The sequence below is a fragment of the Neofelis nebulosa genome, chromosome X (assembly GCF_028018385.1).
Source record: "Neofelis nebulosa isolate mNeoNeb1 chromosome X, mNeoNeb1.pri, whole genome shotgun sequence".
In the NCBI taxonomy this organism is placed as follows: Eukaryota; Metazoa; Chordata; class Mammalia; order Carnivora; family Felidae; genus Neofelis; species Neofelis nebulosa.
In genome coordinates this window covers 87,126,042-87,145,015 of record NC_080800.1, presented here as the reverse complement: position 1 = coordinate 87,145,015, position 18,974 = coordinate 87,126,042, and the positions used below count along the sequence as shown (strand labels likewise).

The 18,974-nt window shown below is 42.3% G+C and overlaps 1 protein-coding gene across 2 annotated transcripts in view; it reads right to left on the bottom strand.

The window, feature by feature from the left end:
• RNF128 (ring finger protein 128) overlaps nucleotides 1-18,974 on the bottom strand; it is a 111,608-nt gene that overhangs the window by 55,559 nt on the left and 37,075 nt on the right. Inside the window, exon 1 of one of the 2 annotated variants that reach the window (XM_058712834.1) lies at nucleotides 998-1,731. The exons of the other annotated variant lie outside the window; for it this stretch is intronic. Coding sequence (XP_058568817.1) covers nucleotides 998-1,490 — 493 coding nt within the window. The 5' untranslated portion in view covers nucleotides 1,491-1,731. Of the gene's footprint in view, nucleotides 1-997; nucleotides 1,732-18,974 lie in introns of those variants that run through there. 2 annotated transcript variants of the gene reach the window in all.

The window sequence follows — 18,974 nt, the reverse complement described above, 5'->3', positions numbered from 1 at the left end:
GTCACAGGACTAGTTAGCAATGGAGCCGGAATTTAACCAAGGTCTGACTTGGGGCCCAGCTCTCGAACAACTATGATATACTGCTATTATGTGTCTCTTCCTTTTTCTCCATTTTTTTTTTCTCTTTGTCCTTTGGGGCTTCAGATCATACATACACTGTCACTACCTAATCACAAATAGGGAGAAGGTTTCTGGAAGAATCACCCAACAGGGAAAAACTGTAACCCACACCATCTCCACAAATTGAAGACCCACCTGGACTATTTTTCCCAAAGTCTAGGCCTTTGCTATCCTCATCCACAAAGCTTTTTTTTTTTTTTCAGTAACATTAATCACCTGTTTGGCCACTCAATAACCGAAATCGGATGTTTCAAAGGCAAACGAAAGCACTGATACCAACAGTCGCTTGGGACCCGAGACCCTGGGGCAGAGAAGAGCCCCTAAACTAGGCAGTTTCCACCCAAACTGCAATGAGGTTAACAGGGCACAGTAACACAATCTCGTGTACTTGATACTAGGAAACAGGGAGAGAAAAACTGGGAGAGAGGAGGGCAAAACCTGCCTCAGGCCTGAGGTTGTTAAACAGGAAAAAGAATGAGGAAGGGATTTCCAGGCCGCCTGCACTCCAGTCATTTCAAAGCCAATGTCCACCACCAAAGCAGCCAACGCAAGGCACCCTTGGTGGAACACCAGGAAAAGGCGACCCAAGGAGCCCAAACAGTCCTTCTCGACGTGCCAGCCTCCGCACTCCGTTGGTCTTACCCTTTTCCACCAGACAGGCACATTCTGAAGGATTTTTTTCGCCCCACTCCCCACGCAGGGTGAGATCTCGGGAAGGAGAAGACCCTGCCTCACTTGGTAGGGACAGAAAGGGCACTCGTTTTCCCGGCGATGCAAGGGGATAGGGGAAAGACAGCACCGAGCAAAATAAGAGGAAAAAAAAAAAAACTGGCCTCGGAGGGGGGTTGATGGGGCGCAATGTAGTAGCTGCACTCACCCGGGTGAGACATGGGGATGACCTCATTGCGGGTCCCCGGGAAGTTGAAGATGACGGCTCCAGACGCCCCTCTCTCGTAAGCCAGGTGGATCTTGTCTGCGAAGGTGCAGCCCCCGCCGCGCTGGATGAGGGCCAACCAAGAGACCTGCACGGCGCTTCCCCAGTCCCCCGGGACCGTGGGCACCGTGAAATTCGTGTGCGGGTTACAGGCGTTGAGCGCCCCCGGCCCGTCGGGCGGCACCAGGACCCCGGCCACGGGCTCGAGCGGCGAATCCTGGCCGTACACGCCCTCCTCGCTCAGCTCCCACACCGTGCGGTTCACTCCGGTGTGCGGAACCCTCCAGGACACGTTGAGGTACGCGGTCCACACAGCCTCGGCCCCCCGGGAGCCGGGGGCTTGGGGACTCAGAGCAAGCAGGAAGCACCACGCCAGCAATCGGGAAAAGCCGCAGCCACCGCGGCACAAGACCCCGGCCCCGGGCGGCAGCCCCATGGCGCGCGCGCTATGCGGTTCCCGAGGGGCCCCTGGCACGCGCCCTCCTGGCTCTCGGCGGGACCCGGCCGGGCCCAGGTGCGCGCCAGGTGGGAAGGAGGCGGAGAGGGGCCGGCGCGCGCCGGAGCTAGGTGGGAGCCGCGAGGCACGTAGCGTCGGCGAAGGGGCTGCAGCAGATGCAGCTCTTCGCAGCTCTGGTCCTCGCCGCTACTGCTGAGGCCGCTTCGGGCTCTGGGTCTTTAGCTGGAAGCTCCGCCCAGAGGACTGGGGGTAGAGGTGGCTGGGAGGGAGGAAAGGACACTGCGGGATCCGCCTCTTAAAAGGGTAACAGGATGGGCAGGCTAGTTAGAGTAGGCTCTGAGGCTGTGTGGCCAGGTGTGTCGCGTCGCGTTGTAAAAAATGGACAGGCCAGGAACTATATACCATCTGCGACCGTAAAAGCTCTCCAGTAGGATCCGAGCCCGTTTGGGGTTGCAAGAATAGCTTTTTCGCTCCAAACATTTGCCTAAAGGCCTTTTCTGGCTTAAGGTGCCAGAATGTGAAAGTACTTCTAGAAAGCGCGAATCAGAAGGGTCTGAGTTGTAGTCAAGGGAATTCGGGTGGGTGGGTGGTGTCCGGAGAGGGGGCAGGCAGGCTGTTTATTGATTCTCTAGAGGGGGATGGGCAGGAAAAGCGCATTGTTACTTTTTTTTTTTTTTTTAAAGCTTTCTCCTTTCTTGCTCCAGACAAGCGTCATACTGGGTATTTCCTTCTGACGCTTACCTCGTGCTAAATAGACTGCATCAGAAGCCCCGTCTGAAAGTAATCTTAGTCCTCAGAAAAGAATTACCGTTTTCACACACATCAAAACTAAATCTCTTCTCTCGTCTTCCACAAACAGGTTTACTCGAATCTATACATCTGCGCCATTCCTGACCTTAGCTATATAATCTTTGCCCATTTACCACCAACTGAAGGGAGCCTGACTCACCTTGGTGATTCATGCATGGCACTGTTGCATTATTATTCCTCCTTACTTTAAGTGTACAATTTTTATCTGCCCTGTCAATTACTGCATTTAAGAGGTGCTTAAGAAATATGCATTGGACAAAAGTGAATTAATACACCTGTTGTATAACAGTTATGGATAACTTTTTACCTTGGGGAAGTTACTTCTCTGTGACTCAGTTTCCTCATCATCTGTAAAATGGGGATAGTAATATCACCTACCTCATAAAGTTGTTCAGACGATTAAATGAGTTCATACATGTAAAGCACTTAGAACAGTGCTTAGCACAGTGTAAAAAATATATCTGTTAAATACTATTATTAGCAAATAGGGTCAGGGACCCCATACCTTGTAAATAATCTTAAAGTTGTCACTTTGAGATAATAATCAGAGACAGTGATGTTCAGGATGTTCAGTTTTAGCTACATTTTCAGTTCAAAGAGACAATTCACTTTATCCAGCCCAGCATTTTTAAATTCCCAGTCACACTCCCCTCCGTCCCTGGACCAACATTTACTTAATCAATATTATGCCCAAAGATTAAGCAATGGGACAATTTTTCACTTGATACTCTCATGGCTTGAGACAAACCTAAGGGAAAATTCACACCATAACTAAACAGCACTAGAATCCAAATTAAATGGGCAAATCTGTGAAACATGAACCCTATTATACTAAAAGGAACATAAGAGATCAAAGTGGGTATGTGAGGCCAACAGCATGACACCCCCAACTACGGATGATGTTTATCTCTGAGATAAAAATTACCTACAGAAAAAGGAAAGGGTAGGATCGACCATCTCTAAGAAAGTACAATTCTAGAAATTGTCTGAATTTGTTGAAGAACACACAAAATTCAATAACGATTACCTGTGTGGCAATCGACTATGTTGTACTTTAAAGAAACAATGTATTTAAAATTAAAAAGATCTTTGGGGCACCTGGGTGGCTCAGTGGGTTAAGCATTGGACTTTGGCTCAGGTCATGATCTCATGATTGGTGAGTTCGAGCCATGATTGGTGAGCTTCGGATTCTGTGTCTCCCTCTCTTTTTGTTTATCCCATGCTAGCACTCTGTCTCTCTCTCTCTCTCTCTCTCAAAAATAAATAAAGATTAAAAAAAAATAAACAGATCTTTTATAAGGCATCTACAAAAATGAAGTTTGGAGAGACATTTGTTAATATTCATTCTTAAACAAGTATTTCTTGCACATCTATATGCCAGCCCTCAACTAAGCACTGGGGTAAAAAGGAAAAAAAGCAAATAAGACATTAACTCTGCTCTCAAAAAATTCATAAATTAGTTTCAATGGGACAAACAAGCAAACTTATTATTGCAGTATAGAGAGCTATATGTGTATAGTGTGAGTGCTGTGACAGAGGTGTGTACAGGGCAGTAACGGGTAATAGAGAAGAGGAACCTAACCCAGGCTGGGAAGTAAGGAAAAGCTGCCCACAGGAGGTGACACCTGTCCGTGCTGAGTTTGAGAGGGTTAGCCTTCCTAGGCAGAAAACAATAAAAGGGAATGCGCTGAGGCATGAAACTGAAAATGTTGGGAGACAAAAAGTACTACAGGCTCTATAAACACAAAATGGTTGGAACCTAAGAGTACAAGACACAAAGTTCTATGGGTGCACAGAGGTCAGTTCTCGAGAGTCCTTTCATCAAAGCTGGGGAGTTTGGACTTTATCCAAAAGCAGGGAGTAATACAATCAGGGTTTACACATGGAGTAATATAATCAGCTCTGAATTTTAGAGATCATTATGGCTCCTCTGTGGATAATAGGCTGGAGGGGACAAGATGAGAAGCAGTGGGCCAAGATAGAAGATTTTCAGGAGTGCTCCAGGTGAGAGAAGAAGCTGGCCCAGGCTAGACAGGTAGCAGAGATAAAGAGAGGTGGACAGATTGGAAATTTATGTTGGAGGATGAAAGAGAGGGAAGTGTTAGGGTTTGCTCTGAGGTTTTTGGCTTGGAAGACTGGATGACGTTCAGTCAGGAGGAGGGCTTTATTTATTTTTTTAAAGTTTATTTATTTTGAGAAAGAAAAAAAGAGAGCACGAATGGGGGAGGGGTGGAGAGAGAGAGAGAGAGAGAGAGAGAGAGAGAGAGAGAGAGAGAGAATCCCAAGCAGGCTCCACAGGGTCAGTGCAGAGCCCAAAGCGGGGCTCAAACTCACGAACCATTGAGATCATGGCCTGAGCCAAAGTCAGAAGCTTAAACAGACTGAGCCACCCAGGCACCCCAGAGGAGGGGTGTAAATGGGCAGAAGCGGGTGGAAAAGAGATGAGCTCAGTATAGATACGTTGATTTTGAGTTGCCTATGATGTAACTAGGTAGAACCCTCCGGTGGGCAGTTGGATTTTGTGATTATTGAACACCTACCAAGTGCAAGCCACTGGAGAGGCATAGGTATACAGAGACAAAAAAAAAGTCCCTACCCTCAATGAGTTCACAGTTTAGTAGGAAAGTCAGGGAGGTAGACAATAACAGTACAGTTTAATAACTGTTATGACTGAGAAAAACGTAGGGTGCTATGGCAACATGGGTGTGGCTGAGTCTTTAAGAACAAATAGAGTTAATCAAGCAAAAGGGAGTAAGGATATTCAGGCATAGGCAATAATATATTACATGAAAACACCAGGAGCATTCAGGGAACTAACATTAAATAGTTAAGTATGGCTGGGATGCAAGTTGCAAAGGGAGAGCCAGGGAAAGTGAAGCTGGACAAGTAGGCTGTGCCAGAATATGAAGAGTTTAGAAAATTGTGTTAAAGAGTATGGATTCAACACATATGTGCATACAGGCACACACACACCTACATAAAGTACATATGGCAAAATGATAGCAATTGTTGAGTCTAGATGGTGGGTCTATAGGTGCTCACTGTACTATTTTTTTCAACTTCTCTCTATTTTTTAATTTTTAATTTTTTTATTTTTAGAGACAGCATGCATGAGTGGTTGAGAGGGGCACAGGGAGAGAGCTAGAATCTTTTTTTTAATGTTTATTTATTTTTGAGAGAGAGATTGCAAGCATCAGCAGAGAAGAGGCAGAAAGAGAGGGAGACAGAGCATCCAAAGCAAGCTCTGTGCTGATAGCAGAGAGCCTGATGCGGGGCTCAAACCCACGAACTGTGAGATCATAACCTGAGCTGAAGTTGGATGCTTAACCAACCGAGCCACCCAGACTCCCGAGAGAGAGAGACAGAGAGAGAGAGAGAGACAGAGAGAGAGAGAGAAGAATCTTAAGCAGGCTCCATGCTCAGCGTGGAGCTCGACACAGGGCTTGACCTCAGGACCCTGGAACCATGACCTGAGCCAAAGTCGAGAGTTGGACACTCAACCAGCTGAACCACCCAGATGCCCCTTGTCTCTATGTTTTAAGCATTTTGTAATGATGTTTTAAACTGTGAATTTATATTGAAGTCAGTGGAACAAATAAATGATTATTATCATACCTAGGCTCAAAGACATTATCTGGATTGTATGAAGACAAGACAGGAGGCAGAAAGACTAGTGAGGAAGCTAACATCCGCAGCACTATTCTGGAGGTCTAGCCCAGTTGTGGAGATGGAGATATCACACTATTATAGCTTAAAGACATGTAACTGTTAAAATCATCCTATGAACTCTCCCCTTGCTACGAGTCCATCCTCATCAAGCAACCTTCTTATTATCAGCTAGCTCCCCATGTAAATATGCCTATAGGGAGATAATGCACTGATCAGCAAACACTAGTATCTGGTCCGCTTGGAAGTTATACTTCTCATTATAAATTAATCAGTTGGCATTCTGGCATGGATATTGGTCTGTTGTGAATTTGGTTAAATATGAGTCAGTCCCCAAGAGCCCAGTCTCTAGTTATACTACCAATCAAATCTCAAAACCTACAAAGCTAAGAACCAGACTGCATATTATGACTGCATCAAAGTCCTTCCACTCTGTGGAGACTTGTCTGGGTAACTCTGTGGCTTTCCCCAATCATATCCCTCTGTCTGTGATTTCTTTTCAAACTGCAACAGAGCCTTGCTCCTATGGATAAGACCTGTTGATCAGGAGCATCAGCATCAGCAGGGAGCTTGTGAGAAATGAAGAATCTTGGGTCCCACTCCAGACCTGCTGAGTCAGAACCTACATTTTAACAAGATCCGCAGATGATTTGTACACATGCACACAAGTTTGAGAAGCCCTGGGGCAAACTAGGGTATTGCTGATGGGTAGCCAGAACCCAGGCTCTGCTTGAACACTCCCAGTGTCAGAGTTTACTACCTCACAGAGCATCGCATCCTGAATAGTACTACATTTTGCTTGTTGGAAAGTTCATGAAAGTGTAGTTTGACTTTGCTTCAGTCCTTCCACTTCCTCCCACCCAGCTCCTGCAAGCCCAGGTCCCTAGAGTTTCCTTGCTACTCATGGCTATATTGCCACTGCACCAGGACGTTTGCTTTGAGCAATTTTCCTGTACCAAACTTCACCTTATTCCCAACCCTCCAACCAAATGGACTAGCCATAGAAGTATTCCCTAGGGGTCCTACTGTCCGTAAGGCTAAATAACAGCTACTGCTCATTGAGCATTCGCTATGTACTGTACATGCATTATCTCATTTAATTTTTTTTAAATTTTTAATGTTTATTTTTAACACAGAGAGAGAGAGACAGAGCATGAGTGGGGGAGGGGCAGAGAGAGAGGGAGACACAGAATCTGAAAGCAGCTCCAGGCTCCGAGCTGTCAGCACAGAGCCTGATGCGGGGCTCGAACTCACGGACTGCGAGATCATGACCTGAGCTGAAGTCGGAAGCTCAATCCACTGAACCACCCAGGTGCCCCTATTATCTCATTTAATTTTCACAATCATCCACTATTATCCCCGTTTTCAGAAGAGGAGACCAGCTCAGAGAGAATTTACAACCTGCTTGAGGTCATATAACTAGTAACAGAATCAGGATTCCAATGCAGTCCTGACTCTAAGTGTTAATAGCTGATAATGACTCCGTATCTTCCTTTTGGAGAGTGGCTTTCGCACTTTAACATGGCCTTATACCAAAGTAAGTTCAAGTGAAATGTTTCTCATATGCATTTCAGGCACTGTAACCAGTGAGGGAGACACACTTGGGCCAGGAACCTTTTGGGATTTCTCAAATCCTACCACAAAGGCTAACCCTGCTAAATATTTGTATCAGCAGTACTGAGCCAAAAGGTGCCTTGAGCAGTGTGCCATCAAAATAATGAACTAGGGGCGCCTGGGTGGCTCAGTCGGTTAAGCGGCCGGCTTCGCCCAGGTCATGATCTCGCGGTCCGTGAGTTCGAGCCCTGCGTCGGGCTCTGTGCTGACAGCTCAGAGCCTGGAGCCTGTTTCAGATTCTGTGTCTCCCTCTCTCTGACCCTCCCCCGTTCATGCTTTGTCTCTCTCTGTCTCAAAAATAAATAAACGCAAAAAAAAAAAAATGAACTAATAAGCAGAGAAGCATCATGCAGAAGCAACAGCAGGGCACCATTGTGACCAGTTATGTTTCCAATCACCCTGAGTTTCTGCAGAGGTGCAGAGATGGACAACAGTATTCAGCCTTTAATATGTCTGCAAGAAATGAGACATCACATCTGGCTTCTTACCATTAAATAAATGGCAAAGCACCATCTGGGACAAATAGTGTCTTGACAACTAAGCAATGTCGTGGCTACATGTCTCATAATATAGGTGTAGAAAATGTGTAGAGAGGGGATGGCAACAATTTTCTGCTCCAGGCAGCTGTTTTGTGGATAGCAAGAGGGAATTGATGGGGGTATGGAGAGAGTAAGCAGCCAAACAAAGCAAAAAGCCCACAATGTGATGGTGCAGCATACCTTCAAATAACATCATTTCCAAGTGCAGGTAAACTTCAGTCAACTCAAGTGGGTATGCAACTATTAGAAAACAGGGGATCGTTGTTAAACCAAGCTTTCCTGCACTCAAAGACAAGACAGACTTTCAACGAAGGGGTCTCCAAGAGTGAGTATGCTCTCTCTGAAACAGTCTTCTCACGTCCATAACATTACTAGCTACCCCTTTTTAATTAAAAAAAAAAGTTTATTTCAGGCAAAAACCTCTTTGATCTTGGCCACAGCAACTTCTTACTCAACACATCTCCAGAGGCAAGGGAAACAAAAGCAAAAATGAACTATTGGGACCTCATCAAAATAAAAAGCTTCTGCACAGAGAAGGAAACAATCAGCAAAACTAAAAGGCAACCGACGGAATGGGAGAAGATATTTGCAAATGACATATCAGATAAAGGGTTAGTATCCAAAATCTGTAAAGAACTTATCAAACTCAACACTCAAAAAACAAATAATCCAGTGAAGAAATGGGCAAAAGACATGAACAGATACTTCTCCAAAGAAGACATCCAGATGGCCAACCGACACATGAAAAGATGCTCAGCATCACTCATCATCAAGGAAATACAAATCAAAACCACAATGAGATACCACCTTACACCTGTCAGAATGGCTAACATTAACAACTCAGGCAACAACAGATGTTAGCAAGGATGCAGAGAAACAGGATCTCTTTTGCATTGCTGGAGGGAATGCAAGCTGGTGCAGCCACTCTGGAAAACAGTAGGGAGGTTCCTCAAAAAATTAAAAATAGAACTACCCTGCGACCCAGCTATTGCACTACTTGGTGTTTATCCCAGGGATACAGGTATGCTGTTTCAAAGGGACACATACACCCCAATGTTTATAGCAGCACTATCAAAAATAGCGGAAGTGTGGAAAGAGCCCAAATGTCCATCGATGGATGAATGGATAAAGAAGATGTGGTATATATATACAATGGAGTATTATTTGGCAATCAAAAAGAATGAAATCTTGCCATTTGCAACTACGTGGCTGGAACTAGAGGGTATTATGCTAAGCAAAATTAGTCAGTCTGAGAAAGACAAATATCATATGACTTCACTCATATGAGGACTTTAAGACACAGAACAGATGAACATAAGGGAAGGGAAGCAAAAATAATATAAAAACAGGGAGGGGGACAAAACATAAGAGACTCTTAAATATGGAGAACAGAGGGTTACTGGAGGGGTTGTGGGAGGGGGGATGGCTAAATGGGTAAGGGGCATTAAGGAATCTACCCTTGAAATCATTGTTGCACTATATGCTAACTAATTTGAATGTAAATTTAAAAAATAAAATTTAAAAAAATTAAAAAAATAAACAACAAAGGAAAAAAGATAAAACATTAAATAAATAAATATAAAAAATTACCAAAAAGTTTATTTATTTAGAGAGAGAGAGAGAGACGAAGAGAGAGGGAGAGAGAGAGAGAGAGAGAGAGAGAGAGAGAATCTTAAGCAGGCTCCATGCTGTCAGTGCGGAGCCCGATGCAGAGCTCAAACCCACGAACCGTGAGATCATGACCTGAGCCAAAACCAAGAGTCAGACGCTTAGCCGACTAAGCCACCCAGGAGCCCCCATTAACAGCTATCCTTGAGAACTTACTATAGGCCAGGTACTTCTACCTTTGAGATAAGTATATGCTACATCATACAGAAGAAGAAACTGAGGATCAGGTTAAGTAACTTACTGAGGTCACCCATGGTAACCATATGGCAGAATTGGAATTTGACCCATCTTAAATAAAATCTACACTTGTTCCGGGGTGCCTGGGTGGCTCAGTCAGTTAAGCGTCTGACTTCGGCTCAGGTAATGTTTAATAAACATTAAAAAAAACACTACACTTGTCCTATTATACCACATTCCACTCTATTCGATAGTACTTTCAAAAATAATGGTAGAAAGGCAACATATTTGTTGAAAACCTACTATGTGCCAGATACTTTACATGCATGAATTATATATATCAGTCAATTCTTACAACAGGTAATAAAATCCTATTATAATTCCCTTTTCTTTTTCAGATGAGGAAAATGAGGCTCAGAAAAGTAAAGTATCTTGCCAAAGGTCATACAACCAGTATGTGGCAGAGTTGGAATTCACAGTAGGAGTATGACTCCAAATTCTATGCCATTTTCACTCTCCTATACCATCTCCCCACTTACATAGTAAGGAAATTATGACAGGGTGCAAAGAATGGGTGTTTTACAGTACATCCAGTAACATATTTTAGTATTCTACGAAGCCCCTCACCAGAGGGCCCAGATTTCCTGCTTTGCAGCCTCCAAATTCCTAAACAGATTATGAAAGTACATTTAGTCAAGTGCTTCATCATCATTTACAAATGCTTACATCTTCAGGTGAGCACTCTCACTCCCATGAGTGTGTGGCGAGCAGTGCCTGAACATGTGTGTGTTATGTGCAGAAAGGGTATTTTATGTCCGTGGATGAAAATGAGTACAGAAAGGAATTGTATTGATGGATGACAATGCAGAAAATTTGTACTAAATTGTGTCAATTTGGCTGCTACTGGGGATTAGATTAGCTATTGAGTTTGGGGAGATGATTGAGGAGATCCCAGATTGCTAAAGAGGAACAAGAGCGGGGAAGGGCCCAAGATATGGTGAACAGGAATGGCATTGGCGGAACATTGGGCAGGGCCAGTGCTGGGGGGAAATAATGGACATGGCACAATTGATTTTTACCTTCCCTCCACTGCCGGCATAAGGACAGCCTACTTGGGAAACTCATCTGGTCTCAGGCAGTCTCCTCTCTTTCCTTTTCAGGTTTCTAGTAAGATGAAGATTCCAGAAGAATTAGATCTGTGACCACAAGAGATTTATGTATATGCTATTGAAAGAAAGAAAAGTAATTACTTGGGGAAAATGAGCGAGAACAATGTTTTTAATGAATTTGCCCTACAGATATGAAAACATGTGAGATTTAGTTCCAATCCATTAATGCTACTCAGTAGACTAGATCCACAGAGCACCCACACTCCAGCGTCTGCTGTTATTTTTTTTTTAATTTTTAATGTTTATTTATTTTTGAGAGAGAGAGAGAGAGAGACAAAGTGCGAGTGGGGGAGGGGCAGAGAAAAAGGGAGAAACAGAATCTGAAACAGTCTCCAGGCTGTGAGCTGTCAGCACAGAGCCCGATGCGGGGCTCGAACCCACAAGACATGAGATCATGACCTAAGCTGAAGTCGGGCGCTCAACCAACTGAGCCACCCAGGCGCCCATTCTGCTATTAGTTTTAGATTTACTGTTGACTGGTTGTTTGACACTGAGGAAGTTTCTCTTTCTTCTTTTTAAAAATGTTTATTTATTTTGAGAGAGAGAAAGAGAGCACATGCACAAGTTGGGGTGGGGCAGAGAGAGAGGGAGAGAATTCCAAGCAGGCTCCACACTGTCAGTGCAGAGCCTGATGCAGGGCTCAAACTCACAAACTGTGAGATCACAAACCGTAAGCCACCCAGGCACCCCAGTTTCTCTTTCTTCTTGCTCAACTATAAAATGGGGATAATAATAATGAAAAATTATATAGCTATATTCTGAACCACTTAATGTTCCCTCAAATTAAAGCCTAACAACTCAAATAGTATATCTGAAGAAGTATCTATGATCTTGCCACTGCCTAGCACAAATGATAGAAATGCTATAGAGGAGGGTGGGCCTGGCAGGCATAGATCGGATCAGTTTACTAAATTAGGGAGGAGTTGAGTTCTTAAAAATGTACATGGACAATGGGTGGTTTTTTTTAACCTACAGACAGAATGGGGTTAATTTTAATTTTAATTTTTTAAGTGTATTTATTTAGAGAGAGTGAGCATGTAAGTTGGGGAGGGGCAGAGTGACAGAGAGAGAGAGAGAGAGAGAGAGAGAGAGAGAGAGAATCCCAAGCAGTCTCAGCGCTGTCAGCGCAGAGCCCGAAGTGGGGCTCACAAACCGTAGATCATGACCTGAGCCAAAGTCGGATGCTTAACCATCTGAGCCACCCAGCTGCCCCAGGGGTTCATTTTTAATGGGAACATAATTTGATAATTCCTAGTAAAGCTGGGATTTCTGAAAAGCAGTTTAAGAATAAACATACTTGTATTAGAGTGCGTAATCACAATCACCTACTGAGGCCAAGGCTTGCCCTTTAGAAGCTCAAGTCTGCCCAAGTGTGGGCAAAGGCAGCCTTTGTATTCCAAGGGGCAAAGTCACAAATTCACAGCTGCCAGCTATATGCATTAGGATTAGCCACAACTGGCCAGGGCTCAAAACTGATCAATAACATGTAGTAAACAAGTATTTGGCATTAAGTGACCGGGTGCTGTCACATAGTTGAGACAGCTGAAATCAGCTGGCTTACCACTTGTAATTCGCACAGTAATTAAGTTTTGTCACTCCAGAATTAGATAAGTGTTATGGTTATATTGGTCACAGGAAACAGGCAAGGGGCAAGCAGGCCTTCAACAAAAGGGTATTTTGTGGGGCGCCTGGGTGGCGCAGTCGGTTAAGCGTCCGACTTCAGCCAGGTCACGATCTCGCGGTCCGTGAGTTTGAGCCCCGCGTCAGGCTTTGGGCTGATGGCTCGGAGCCTGGAGCCTGTTTCTGATTCTGTGTCTCCCTCTCTCTGCCCCTCCCCCGTTCATGTTCTGTCTGTCTCTCTCTGTCCCAAAAATAAAAAATAAAAACCGTTGGGAAAAAAAAAAATTAAAAAAAAAAAAAAAAAAAAGGGTATTTTGTGGCTACAAAAATTACTTTGGTTTGACTCCATCACAAATCATGCAATGTAAAGGCACAGGAACTTTAATGAGGAAAAATACTAAGGGGAACATCCAAAGGAAAAAAAGTGTCCCGATCCACTGAACCACAGCACACTCTGGAATCTATAAAATCACTTCTCCCTTAGCTGACAAACTTTCAAATAGCAGGGAGTAGGTACACTTTTTTCTAAGTTGTCTCTGTGCAACTTTGGGTGCAGATAGCATCAGTATACTTCATGTTCTTCATAGCAAACTAGTTCAGATGCAGAAGTCACTGACTGCTTAATGTTCTGGATGTTGTCAACTCTGGAGCCACAGAAAGCCTTTCACCAGAGGCAATGAAGTGGCTCAGCAATGTTTGCTCTTTGGGAGAGAAGAGAAAAAAAAAGCAGAAATTGAAAGCCTGAAGCTCTTGTGTGTTTGAAGAAGAGGCTCATCAAGTTTACCTTCAATAATCCCACCAAGTTCATTAAATGCCTTCGTTTTTCTTAGGTGCGGACAGTTGAGGTGTTTAGGGACCTGATGAGAGCATACGTTTGGGCCCTACATGGTGTTTACAGCATAGCACTCTGCTGGTTTTTGGACCTTCTATTTGGTTAGATTCAAGGCAGGATGAAAACTTCACACGTTTCAAGAAGGCTATCTTATATTAGTGCTTTCAATTACGCCCCTTATAGGCATTTTCAGCAGACGTTTTCAAAGTTTCAAGACAGAGGCCATAGTTTAAAAAAAAGAAAAAAAAGAAAAAAAAAGAAAAAGAAAAAAAGAAAAAGAAAAAGAAAAAACAGAAGTGTATTTATAATACCTGCTGTTATTCCATTTTCTTTTTCACAGAATCTTACCCCTGTCACTGAAAGTTGTGTTAGGTAGCAGTGAGCAAAGAAGAAGCAGAGTTTCTGGGGGGAAAAGTGCTAGACTAATTCCACCTGATCACTTCAATCTGTATACAAATTTAGGAATAAAACATTTTTACTAACCTTTACCCTCTGGGCTGTCTGACATACAAAATTGTAAGCAGTTAGTGACATCGGGCATGAAGGAATTATAATTTTCTCCTTTGGAATTTCAGTAATTTAAAAGAAAATTCCCCTGTTCTGTAATTTATTCATTAGAATAATAAACATTTTTTAGAACTTCTAATATCTGCAAAGTCTTATGATAGTTGCTGGGGGAGATAAAAAAAAATCAATGTTGGGGCACCTGGGTGGCTCAGTTGGTTGAGCATCTGACTTCGGCCCAGGTCATGATCTTGTGGTTTGTGAGTTCAAGCCTCGCATCGTGCTCTGTGCTGACAGCGCAGAGCCTGGAGCCTGCTTCGGATTCTGTGTCTCCGTCTCTCTCTGCCCCTCCCTTGCTCATGCTTTCTCTCTCTCTCTCTCAGAAGTAAAATAAAAACATTAAAAAAAGGATCAATGCAATGTGATCCCTCCATTAAGTATGCCAATCTACCAGGGGTAAATTGTAGCAAGAAAAATTTTGTGGGCCCTCTGTTTGTTTTTGCCTACATGCATCTGGATTATTAGCCATACAAGCTTTAATTGAAAGCTTAGTCCAATCTCAATCGTCTACTAATGGGGAAGTAATATTAATTTTCTCTTAGACTATTGTAAATAGCTTTCTAATTGACCGCCTTGCTTTTTGTCTCTCCCCCACCTCCAGATCATCCTTCATATTAACTGCCATATTACACTTATGAAAACAGCTACGATTATGTCACTTCTCATTGCATATTGAATAAAATATAAATTTCTAAACTTGGAAGGATAGCCCCTCCACAATCTAGGTCCATATGACCACTCCTTCCTTTATGCCTCCACTGTATCTGACATATGCCTGTGTTATATATAGCATCTTTTATACCCTGCTGCATTTATTTACCTGCATACCTATCACCTCCATCAGAGACTGAGTTCCTTGAGAGGAGGAGCCACATATTTTTCTTCTTTGTAGCCCCAGCTCTTAGCCTGGCACATTACAGTACATTTGAAGAACAAGTAAATGGATGACCAGAGCTAAAGGGCAGGTTGGCTGGCTGGTATAAATTTTTCTCATTGTTTTTGTGAAGGTGTAATTTAAGTGCAGTAACATTCACCCTTTTTAGTGTACAGTTCTGTATTTTTTGACAGACATACAGTTGTGTAGCCACTACCACCATCAGGACATAGAACAGTTCCATCACCCCCCAAATTCCCTTGTGTTATGCCTTTATAGTCAAACCCTGCCCCCCACCCTTACCCTAGTAACCCTTAGTCTGTTTTCTGTCCCTATGGTTTCGCTTTTCCAGAATGTCAGATAAATGGAGTCATTCAGTATGTAGCTTTTCGTGTCTAACTTCCTTCACTTAGCAAAATGCATTTCAAATTCGTCCATGTTACTGTGTTGGCATGACAGTTACACAAAAGGGTGGTCAGAGAGATGGGTGCTGTAAGGGGGTTCAAAGTTCTGTGTGAATACAAAGGCAGGAATGTTTGCTTCTGACTCAAGGAATTAGAGGAGATTTCATGGAGAAAGTAACATCTAAGCAGGGCCTTAAGGGATAGGTGGGGTTTTTATAGGTATAAATGGTGAGGGAAGAGATTTCAGCAATGGATATAGTAGGGACAAAAGCTCGAAGTCAGGAAAGAGCAGAATGGATTTAGAAAACATTGTTTCAGTTTGGTTAGAGCACAAGAGAAGGAGTGGGAGGGCAGAAAATGTAGGTTAGGGCTTTATTGACCTTGAATATATATTTAGGAATTTGGTCTTGATTTTGTTAGGCAGTGGTCTGTCATTGCAGGTTTTTGATTCAAACTCTTCTTTGAAGGGAGTAGTAGTTCTGCTGACAGGTAATTATGCTGCCCCGCCAGAGCTGAAGTAGACTGGTCTCTGTCAGGGTGAGTATACAACAGTGACTCTTAGAACAGGGCAACAAACGGTATCCAAATATATCTAAAGCATGCCAAAAATATAAAATATCTGCACTACCGGTACTTGCTAGAAAATGTATTCATGAAATGACTGAATCCAATACCTACAAAAGGCTCTCTTATCTCTCTATTCATTTGTATTCTCTCAATTCTCTCTATAGTCAAGGTATCAAAAAGCCAAGTATAGTTCCTGGATCCCATTTTCCTAGTTCTCCACAGGAGTACTTGCCAAGGAATTTGGATGTTTTCTTATGACATTAAAAAACAATGTCTTCACAGGGGTAAGAATTAATGTTAGGGCTTCTATCTTATCCAATAAACAAGTCCCAACTTAACAGCATTAGTTTCTTTTGTAAAACCTTATTACCCACCAGTGTTACTCAAATTTCTACATAAAAAGAACCCCCTTCGTATTTTGGATGCTTTTTCTCTGAGACAAGAACAGACATCTGACCAAAGAGGAAATGGCAAATAAGTGCATGAAGAGATGTTCAACATCGTTAGCCATTAGGGAAATGCAATTAAAACCACATGTGATATCACGGTGTGCCTACCAGAATGGCTTAAGAAAAAGTGGTGACACCAAAGGTGACGATGAGGATGTGGAGAAACGGGATCACATATACACATACATTGTTGATGGGAATGTAAAATGGTACAGCCAATCTGGAAAACAGTCTGGCAGTGTCTCATAAAACTAAACATGCAACTGCCATATGACTCAGCAATTTCAGTCATGAGCCTTGACCTCAGATCAATGAAAAATTATGTTCACTAAAACCTGAATACAAATGTTTATAGCAGCTTAATTCATAATTGCCCCAAACTGGAAACAACCCAGGTGTTTTTCAATAGATGAATGGTTAAGCTGTGGTACATCCATACCATGGACTACTACTCACTAATAAAAAGTGAGTTTTATTATATAATTATATATATTATATTATATTATATATATATTATATAATTATATATATAACATAATATATAAAAAATATATTATGTTATATATATAAATATATATAATATATATATATTATATAATATATATATTATATATATATAACATTATATAATGTTTTGGGGATGAAAAAATTATAATAATGGAGAACAGATTAGTGGTTGCCCAGAGTAAAAGAGAGGGTATGGGATAGAGGTGCGTGTGGCTATAAAAGGGCAATATGCGGGAGCCTGTAGTGATGCAATTATTCTGAATCTTGACTGTGGCCATGGCACATGAACCCACACATGTGATAAAATCACATAGCACATGCAAATGAGAGCATTAAAAGTAGTAAAATCCAAATAGGGTGAGTGGATTGTATCAAGGTCAATTTATTTATTTATTATTTATTTATTTTTATTTTAAAAATTTAAATCCAAGTTAGTTAACATATAGTGTAATAATGATTTCAGGAGTAGAATTTGGTGATTCATCACTTACATGTAACACTCAGTGCTCATCCCAGCAAGTGCCATACTTAATGCCCATCACCCAAGTAGCCCATGCCCTCACCCACCTCCCCTCCAGCAACCCTCAGTTTCTTCTCTGTATTTAAGAGTCACTTATGGTTTGCCTCCTTCTCTGTTTTTATATTATTTTTCCTTCCCTTCCCCTATGTTCATCTGTTGTGTTTCTTTTTTTTTTTTATTTTATTTATTTATTTATTTATTTATTTATTTTTTAATATATGAAATTTACTGTCAAATTGGTTTCCATACAACACCCAGTGCTCATCCCAAAAGGTGCCCTCCTCAATACCCATCACCCACCCTGCCCTCCCTCCCACCCCCCATCAACCCTCAGTTTGTTCTCAGTTTTTAACAGTCTCTTATGCTTTGGCTCTCTCCCACTCTAACCTCTTTTTTTTTTTTTTCCCTTCCCCTCCCCCATGGGTTTCTGTTACGTTTCTCAGGATCCACATAAGAGTGAAACCATATGGTATCTGTCTTTCTCTGTATGGCTTATTTCACTTAGCATCAAACTCTCCAGTTCCATCCACGTTGCTACAAAAGGCCATATTTCATTCTTTCTCATTGCCACGTAGTATTCCATTGTGTATATAAACCACAATTTCTTTATCCATTCATCGTGGAGGTTCCTCAGAAAATTAAAAATAGACCTACCCTATGACCCAGCAATAGCACTGCTAGGAATTTATCCAAGGGATACAGGAGTACTGTTGTGTTTCTTAAATTCCAAATATGAGTGAACTCATATGATATTTATCTTTCTCTGACTGACTTATTTTGATTAGCATAATAGACTCTAGTTCCATCCATGTTGTTGCAAATGGCAGGATTTCATTCTTTTTGATTCTGGGTAATATTCCATTGTGTATATATATACCACATCTTCTTTATCCATTTGACAGCCAATGGACATTTGAGCTCTTTCCATAATTTGGCTTTAATGTCAATTTCCTGATTGCTATATTGTACTATATATAGTTATTTAAGGTAATACTATTGGGGGAAACTGGGCGAATAGTATACGATATCTCTGTTTCTTAAAACTGCATGTGAGGGGCGCCTGGGTGGCGCAGTCGGTTAAGCGTCCGACTTCAGCCAGGTCACGATCTCGCCGTCCGTGAGTTTGAGCCCCGCGTCAGGCTCTGGGCTGATGGCTCGGAGCCTGGAGCCTGTTTCCGATTCTGTGTCTCCCTCTCTCTGCCCCTCCCCCGTTCATGCTCTGTCTCTCTCTGTCCCAAAAATAAATAAAAAACGTTGAAAAAAAAATTAAAAAAAAAAAAACTGCATGTGAATTCACAATTTTCTCAAAATAAAAAGTTTTTTAAAGGGAGGAATAGTGTTGGTTATAGAAATGTATGATATATTACCTTAATTAAATTTAGGAAATTATTTTTGTTTTCTTTTTGCCAAGGAATTTGGATGTTTTCTTATGACATTAAAAAACAACAACTATGCTAAGCGAAATTAGAGAAAGACAAATATC